At 34.1% G+C, this 8,980-nt stretch overlaps 2 protein-coding genes and 1 long non-coding RNA gene across 3 annotated transcripts; all 3 read left to right on the top strand.

Annotated features, from left to right (window-relative positions):
• Positions 1-2,486: 2,486 nt before the first annotated feature.
• On the top strand, positions 2,487-2,959 carry LOC131599413 (uncharacterized). Its single transcript, XR_009282756.1, has 3 exons — positions 2,487-2,591; positions 2,676-2,786; positions 2,878-2,959. It is a non-coding gene; the product is annotated as an uncharacterized LOC131599413 (long non-coding RNA).
• Positions 2,960-6,319: 3,360 nt separating this feature from the next.
• On the top strand, positions 6,320-7,777 carry LOC131599412 (dynamin-related protein 5A-like). Its single transcript, XM_058871772.1, has 5 exons — positions 6,320-6,532; positions 6,920-6,970; positions 7,099-7,121; positions 7,223-7,272; positions 7,423-7,777. Exons 1-4 carry the CDS (start codon positions 6,335-6,337, stop codon positions 7,266-7,268), a joined length of 318 nt encoding a protein of 105 aa, XP_058727755.1. The 5' UTR covers positions 6,320-6,334; the 3' UTR covers positions 7,269-7,272; positions 7,423-7,777.
• Positions 7,400-7,678, top strand: LOC131597600 (large ribosomal subunit protein uL2-like). Its single transcript, XM_058870289.1, has one exon. The coding sequence runs from the start codon at positions 7,400-7,402 to the stop codon at positions 7,676-7,678; it is 279 nt and encodes a 92-aa protein (XP_058726272.1).
• Positions 7,778-8,980: the final 1,203 nt, after the last annotated feature.

Here is an 8,980-nt window from a genome sequence, read left to right as displayed (position 1 = left end):
TACATGCATGGTTTGACTTCCATTTGACTTGTATAGATTGTTAGCTTATTAATAGTGTACTAATGTGCTTTAGTTTGTTTGATACAGGTTCAATGGCTAGTAATCAAGAAAACCCACAAGATAACCCACAAGAAAACTCACAAGATAGAGATGCTTCGGATACAAATCCTCCACCCGATACATCATCAAAAGAAGTTGCACGAGGCATCACCATTATGAAGGGAATCATTCGACATAGAGACCAAGGATTAATATATAATTTGGAATGGAATTCTGATAACCAACCAATTGGTCCTAATTCTGCAAAGTTGACAAGCTATATTGGTACACTTGTTCGTTTGCATATTCCAGTCTCCGTAGCTAAATGGAATCTAAAAAGCAAAGACTTGGACGAGAAAAAAGACATGATTTGGGACGAACTTAAGGTATCATATATGGTTGTTGTTATTATCTTGACGATAATTTTATTAAATTACTTATACTAACACACTCTTTGCGTATGTTTGTTTGCAGAGGTCTTTTAACATACCAGATGAGCGTAAACGCTTCATTCTTAGGTTGGCCGGAAAAAGATATAGAGGGTGGAAAGCTTATTTAACAAACAACTATCTTAAGGATAAAGAAGGACACTTTCTTGAAGAGGCTTCGGAACATCCAAAAAAGTATGAGATCTTCATTGATGAAGAAGATTGGGTTGAGTTTGTAAATCAAAGAGATGAAGCTTTTCGGAAAAGGAGTGCCACAAATAGTGCGAGAGCATCAAAACCCGCGTATCCATACAAAAAAGGGCGTTTGGGATATGCACGCTTAGAGGAAAAAATTGTAAGTAAATAGAAATGCGTTTTAATTAATTGTCTAAATGTGTTTTATTTGACGATTTTATCATTTGTGTCAATGCATAGTTAGAGGAGACGAAAAGTGAGGAAACCTCACTTCCACTACATGTGTTATGGAAGGAAGCTCGTGTGGGCAAGAATCGAGCTGTCGATCCCGATGTTCAAAGAGTTTATGCCGAATGTGTAAGTATAACATTGTGTCTTTAATTAAATCAAATGTTTTTTAATATATAATTGATTTTTTATCTCCACTAATAATTATTGAAATGTAAATGAATTACAGGAGACCTTGTCGCAATCGGTATCCACCGGTGAGGACCAGGATGATAGGAGCGTACTTAGTAGAGCACTAGATGCTCCTGAGTATCCCGGTCGGGTGAGGGGTAAAGGTCATGGTGTGACTCCAACCTCTTTTTACAAGCATTCTAGGAGAAGAAATCCTACCAATGAAGAAGTGTTGCAAAAATTGCAGGAATTACAAGCACAAGTCTCTGAATTACAAAGAGATAAAGATATGTATATGAGAGAAAAGTGCAATACTTCATCGGTGAAAGAAACTAGTGATAAAGCTAGTATCAACTGTCAAAGAAAACTTCTCGAGGTAATTATAAATTTTTTTTCCTTACAAATTGTTCTATTTTATTAATGATAATGACTTTAAATTTACTATTGGTTTAGGGCATTTCATCTTGCCAACTATACTTATCGTCACCGAATTATCGCCTAGCTGGCAAGGGAAAAGTGCACAACACTTTGGGAGATTTACTTCACCATAGACCGCTCCCGGATGGACACCTGAAAGTATCAGTTGATGATGTATTAGGTCATGATGCAGTGCTACCGGTACCTGACATGGTCTCAGAGACAACATTGATGCGAGATGCAATAGGGTCATCTGTTGCATGGCCCTCAGAGCTCAATTTCATTGGTAATGAGGTATATTGAAAACCATTATGAATCATTTAGTTTTTGAATGTCAATTCTGCACCGTTACGTTAATTATTTTTTACATTTTAATTTTAGACTGCTCCTACAAAACCCGCAATTAAGGGTAAAGGGATTTTACAGGAGGAGGAGTCTGTTGCATCACTAAAAGAGGTACATTTAAAGTGTTAATATATAATTTGAATCTAAAACTGCATGATTTTATTTTTTACCGATTGTTATATGATTTTTAGGCATCTGCTCGGGGGTCACAACAAGTGACACATCAAGTTCGTAGTGTACCACCCAAGGGTCCTCCGAAGCAAGCGGCAAAAAAAGGTGGTGCTTTTGTGGCTCGATACCGGACGACGCTCGGAACACTTGTTGATATGTCCGATTTGAAGGGTGGTGCTTTCCGTGAAATCAATATGGATGAAGGTATCTTCGGTATTGAATTCATGTCAAATATTGCACTAGATGACTTGGAAGAGATTTTTACGCATGAACAACTAGGCGTCGGTAATATCCACTCATACATCCGGTAATATTCACTCATCCGATATATTATTTAATTAGTCGAACAATTTATTTACATATTTCAATGAAAATAATCTAATGTTTATTATGTTTTTATTTAAGGTTGTTGTATGATAGAGTGTTGCGCGGGACTCCATTGTCAAACAGATTCCGTTTTGTGTCCTCTGCCCATTGCAGCGGAATGACAATTGCTACAGAACCGGAATCAGTTAGACAGCGCTTAGTCAATAGATTCCTGTCCACCAGCAATACAGAAAGTCTGATTCTTTGGGCGTATAATATCCGACCAGTAGGGTTAGTTTCTCATTCTTGGTTCATCTAATCTTTGTTTCTTTTGCATAGCAAAATTTCCATATAACCTATTGTTTTAATTTATAGAGCACACTGGTTGTTGCTTGCTATCAACCCTATAAGAGAAGTGGTATATTTTCTGAATTCGGTAGATGGTGAGTGGACCAATTATCCGGCTATGAAGACAATGATTGATACGTAAGTGGGATCGTTCTAAATATTCGTGTATATTTATATATTTAATTATTTGTGAGAGTGATCTAAATATATGCTTTTATATTTTTGTTAGATCAATACAAGTGTTCCGAAGTCAACGAGACGCACAGGTATCCCGGACTAAATCAAACAACATTACTTGGATCAAAGTGCAGGTACATTAATTTTCACAATTTTGCTTATAATATTTATGCTACTTGATAAAACAAGACAACTATAAAATCTTATTTGTTTTTCTATGTAGTGTCCGATACAGCGAAACAGTTCAGATTGCAGATACTATGTTTTGAGGTTTATGAAAGAAATCCTTCAAACGAGTCAATTAGAGATTCCAATCATGGTATGGATTCATAACTTAATTAGATAACTTCTTATAATTTATTACATTTAAATAAATCATTCATATTATGTTTTTGTTCTGTAGTACTTTGACGACTTCTATGTTGCTTCTTACACGAGACTTAAGTTGGAAGAAATCAAAGAGGATTTGTGTCAATTTTATATTCATCAGCTATTCATGTAGGATTTGTGTCGATTTGAAGTATAATATTATAGTACTCTAGGATGGTTACTAACTTTGTTAATATTGTTGTCAATATTTGAAGTATAATATTGTTGATGTTACTGATTTAGTTTGTTTGACATGAGTTAGTTACATGTGAAACTTTCTGTATTCATACTTTACATGATTTAGTTTGTTTTACAGGAACTATAATGATGTATATATATATAATTTTGGATATTATAATGGTATTATATTAGTGTATATATATATATATATATATATATATATATATATATATATATATATTGTCCTACCTATGGTTGAAAATATATCGTCGAAAATATATTACAGGTCGAAAATATTACAGGTTGAAAATATATTACAGGTCGAAAATATTACAGGTTGAACTGGGAGGTTGAAATTACAGGTTGCACTTTAAATACCTCATTTAGCAACGATAGCGCTTTTATAAAACGCTCTTAAAGGGCCACCTACTAAAGCGCTTTATTACTAAAAGCGCTGCGTAAGATTAAAAAAAAGAGCATAAAAAATAGAAAAAAACGCAACCTACGAAAGCGCTTTTGGAAAAGCGCTCTTATAGGGGTGGCTACCAGAGACCTTTTTCCAGAAAAAGCGCTCTTATAGGGGGACTCTCAGAGCGCTTTTTCTGGAAAAAGCGCTCTTATAGGGGGGCTACCAGAGCGCTTTTCTGGAAAAAGCGCTCTTATAGGGGGGGCTACCAGAGCGCTTTCAAAAGCGCTTTCGTTACCTACGGCAGCGCAGGCTTTGGCAGCGCTTTAGTAGCCCAAAAAAGCACTTTTAAAGCCCTTCCGTGTTGTAGTGAGAAACATATAGCCCTCTTGAGCTATATGTGAAATATGCTTCTTTTGATGGAGTTAATATACCAGATCCCACCTTGTATCGTACTTTGGTAGGAAGTTTGTGTACCTTACAAGTACTAGACCTGATATTGCTTATGCTGTTTATGTTATGAGTCAATTTGTTGTTTCTCCTACTACAGTACATTGGGCAGCTGTTCTTCGTATTCTCTATTATCTTCGAAGAACACAGTTTTAAAGTCTCTTATTCTTGTCAACCTCTTCCTTAGCATTACGTGCTTACTATAATGTTGATTGGGCTGGTGATCCTACTGATCGTAAGTCTACCAGAGAATTTTGTATCTTTCTTGGAGACTCTCTCATCTCTTGGAAGGATAAAAACAAGATATTGTCTCCCGTTCTTCTATAGAAACAGAGTATTATGCGATGACTTCCACCACCGCTGAAATAATTTGGCTGTGTTGGTTACTCTCAGATATGGGTGTCTCTGTTTCTAAAATAATTTGTGATAATAAGAGTTCCATTCAATTTCCTCATAAGTTAGTCTTTCATGAACGTACAAAACACGTCAAGATTGATTGTCATCTCACTCGTCATCACTTTGAGCATGACATCATTACTTTGTCGTTTGTTACTTCCGCTTAACAGATTACTGAGTTGTTCACAAAAACTCATTTCATCAAACGTTTTCGTTTCTTGAGTGACAAACTCTCAATACTTTATGCATGGCGAGTTTGAGGGTGATGTGAGATAATATGCAATGAACTTTTATTATAACTGGGCTAAGGGTATGATTGACTATTTATATTTTACTATATATTAAAATTTGATAAACCTTGTATTTGATAAAGCTTTCAATCAAATAAAATACAACATACGCCTAAAATGTGCACTGATGTGATGTAGTCATAAAAATCTAAAATAACAAACTTTTAACTGAATGTAACTGAATCAGTTGGGGTTGTTAATATAGTTATTATATATACTGAGTAATTGTGTAGAAGTATAGTCCCACAAGAGAATAAGTTGAGAGAGAGAGAAGAGGAATAGGCAGCTTAAGAAGTAGAGGAAAGAAAGAAGAATGGCTCCTCCAAGAAAGTTTTTTGTCAGAATTTTCCATCGATTCAGAAGAGGCAGAGTGAATCTTCAAAGAAGAAGGAATGTAATTCAAAGAAGGAGGAATGTAATTCTCAAAATGCCTGAAATCACGTTCAACGTGATTCTTCTTTTTCTAATTCTCTTTTTTGGGATAATCTTTCCCATTATTCATCATTTTAGTTCTTAGATTTCATTAATGTAATTATAACAGTGGATCCCTTCATGTAATCTTTCTCTCATTTCCAATTTCATTATTGCCATGTTCTTTACAGTATATTAGTATCTTCTTTCATTCTGTTATGTTCTTTAGAACAAGAAACTATATAATTTTTGGCTGTATATATCTTGCGCGCACAAAGTAATCATGAAAGTATAAAAGGAATTTACCACCTTAGTGTTTTCATAATATAACTCAGACTAGTCGCTTCCATTTTAGATTCAAGATTCATGATTCATTAGTTTTCTTATAGTTTAAGTTATAAACAGTTTTCTATGAATGAATGATTCTTTGTTATGAAATGATTGCATGATGTACTACAACATTCAATATATAAAACATTCAGAATTGTTGCTTGTCTGAATGATTCTTGATGGAACGAACAAAAGTATGATCAAAAAGTTCAAGTAGATTTATTGTTAGACGATCAAAAGTATGATAAAAAAGTTCTTGCAAATGTTTTGAGAAACTTTCTAGTAATTCCAAAACTATCAAGTCAATGAGATGGTATGAAGAAAACAACTCAAATTGATGAGATATATCAATTACACTATTATAATTTATAGCTAACTCAAGTTTGTGTTAATCTCAACAAAAAAATGTTGTCAAATTAAAAGAACAATTTGTCTCAGCATTTCATGTCTGCATGTTTGCATGTCAAAGTTATGTAGAAGTTTCAATATTAAGAGTCTACTATCCAAATGAGAACATCATCTTCTTAGTTGTAATCTACATGACGGTTCTCGAAACGTGTGACTTAGGATAGACCTTCAATAAATAGACACCTTATAAAAGCAAGAGATTGGAGTATGACTGTCAGATAACATGATGTCAATCTCCTACAGGAGACCTGGAGGTGATAAAATTTAAAATGTCTTTGACAATCAGCTCCCTGTGCATTAAAAAGATTGCAATTCACAAGCAACTTTCAATGGAAAATATAAGAAAACTTATTACAGAAGCTGATGGGTACCAACCTCATCTTATAGCTCCAAAACAAGGATACCGTCGTCTCATTGAATCCACTCTAGTTACTATCAGGCGCCCTGCCGAGGCAGCTGTTGATGTGGTAAGATTTTCACAAGAGAATCATCAATAGCAATTGAAATTTTGATTCCCTTCTCAATTGAAACTTTGTACCCATTTTTATGTGTTATTGGTGGTGCCATAAAGAATATGTTAAGAAAAACAAAAATACTTGATTGAAGAGAACTCCTGTTTTTTATATTTCTAAGTTGATTTAGTTTCTTTATTAACAAGCATTTTGAAAATTACTTTATACTCCCTCAACCTAGTCAAATGGCTTGAAAATCGACGGATGTTTTAAATTTGACACTGCTGTTATGTTTTATGCATTTTTTGTCGTAGTTGATTTATCTAAGCGTCCTGCTTTAATCTTTTGCTGATCTCTCTATTCTTACTCATTGAAATATCGTTTTGGATTGAATTCTTCTAGGTTCATTCCCTATTAAAGGACCTGGTTCACAAAGCTATTAGCGAGACTCTGGTTTGTTCCCGAGACATCTCATTTAATGTTCCTGTTGTATTCCCTGCTGATATATCTATGCTCAATAAATTGTAAAACTTGTGGTGCTCTCATTTAATTATAACTTGTATATTTTTTAATAATTGCAGCAACTACTCTGCCCCCAACAGTGGTAGAGCCCAATCCCAAACAGTATTTGTACTGATTTAATTATAATTTATATATACACAAATTACAGCCAAGTTAGATTAACATTTTGCTTCTTGTGGGAAGGATACTAGGATGTCAATCCCAAAAGATAATGATTCTGGCTATGTGAAGGGGTATGTTTTTAAATTCAAAATTTGATTGGCATGCTTTATTGTTGTTTGGTCTTAGTAATTTATTTATTTTGATCCTGGTTATTTTTTACGGGTTATTTTGAATTTACTGCTGATTTCAAAGATTGTGATGTTGAATTTGGCTTGTTCTAGGATCAAGCTTCCTTCTGGTGCCAAGAAGGTTGTGCCAAGTGATTGTAGGGCTATGATTGGGCAAGTTGTTGGAGGTGGAAGAACTGAGAAGCCCGTGTTGAAGGCGGGTAATGCATACCATAAGTTTAGAGTGAAGAGGAATTGCTGGCCCAAGGTTCGTGGTGCACCTCCTGGACAGAAGGTTGATCTCATTGCTGCCAAGAGGACTGGTCTTAGGGGACAAGCTGCTGCAAGTGCTGCTAAGGCCGATAAATGAGAAGTTTAAGTTTAGCTGGTTTGAATAGAGGAAGGTAGAATAAGAAAATGAATGAGAAATTTTCAGTGGATGTTCGAATATGATTTTCTATACTTTTTGGTAAATATGAAAATTATTATGACTTCCATGAAATATGATTTTATGTATGACTTTATTGTATTTGAAATGTGAAGAAATGTGATAGCTAAAATATGGTGTAATGTAGCATATGAAATAGGGTGTAGATGGAATTAAATATAATATAATTTATTCATTCGTAAAGGGTATAAATTATATTTAAAAAGTGTGTAACTAAGAACATATTTACACCCAATTTTTAATAAAATAGGGTGAAACTAATAGGGTGTAACTAAGATCATATCTACACTCGATTTTTATTAAAATAGGGAGTAACTAATAACGTATTTACATCTGCTTTTTAATAAAATAGAATGTACTTAAGAACGTATTTACACCCGATATTTATTAAAATAGGGTGTAACGTAGAACGTATTTACATCAGATTTTTATTTTAAAAGGGTGTAACGTATAATGTATCTACCTCCGTTTTTATTTAAAAAGGGTGTAACATAGCATGTATTTTCACCCGTTTTTAAACGGGTGTAAATTCGTTAGACATTTCTCACCTGGTGAATATACACCTGATTTTTATTAATAAAAAACGGGTGTAAATTTAATAAAAAATGGGTGTAAATTAACCTTTTTGTACTAGTGTAAATGAGATTAACTCGAAAAATCTCCAAAGCAATTTGTGAAAATGATTTGTGTGAACACATGTGCATGTGATGTAATGCGGTTGTCGTTTGCACGATAACGGCGTAGAAAAACTTTAAATGAAGTTAAGTTGTAATAAATGACAAGGTAAAATGCAGTAAATAACATTAAACAAGGGAGAATGCGAAAGGAAGTAAATATTAAAAAGACTGGACACAGACACATATATGTTTCTCATACATTGTTTCTCTCTTTGACTCGGGTGCTCCAGTGGTATGAATAGAGTGTATGAAATTTTACGACCTTGGTTACAATGTACGAGTTTGCTATTTATTCTATTTACAAATAATTGTTGACAACGGTTCTACCTACTATGAAACTAGTGCATTTTACTCCACATTTGATCTTCAGGTTCCCATTAGTGTGCCTATGTGTCACCCAGATTCTTTTTGTTTACAATCCATGTTGATTTATAACTGCTTTAAACTTTCCCATGAACTTCTGATAATAACTGCTCAACGTGTTGTCGATGTTGATTACAAAGAACTCTGAACTTGTAAACATACCAAGTCTTTAACCTTTCGTGAT

The sequence above is a fragment of the Vicia villosa genome, linkage group LG4, assembly GCF_029867415.1.
Source record: "Vicia villosa cultivar HV-30 ecotype Madison, WI linkage group LG4, Vvil1.0, whole genome shotgun sequence".
NCBI lineage: Eukaryota > Viridiplantae > Streptophyta > Magnoliopsida > Fabales > Fabaceae > Vicia > Vicia villosa.
This window is presented reverse-complemented; position numbering and strand designations above follow the sequence as displayed.

Coding starts and splice junctions, on each gene's coding strand:
- LOC131599412 (XM_058871772.1), top strand. CDS start 6,335: ATGTCTTTGACAATCAGCTCCCTGTGCATTAAAAAGATTGCAATTCAC. Junction 6,533..6,919: donor CCGAGGCAGCTGTTGATGTG/GTAAGATTTTCA, acceptor GAATTCTTCTAG/GTTCATTCCCTATTAAAGGA. Junction 7,122..7,222: donor CTACTCTGCCCCCAACAGTG/GTAGAGCCCAAT, acceptor TCTTGTGGGAAG/GATACTAGGATGTCAATCCC.
- LOC131597600 (XM_058870289.1), top strand. CDS start 7,400: ATGTTGAATTTGGCTTGTTCTAGGATCAAGCTTCCTTCTGGTGCCAAG.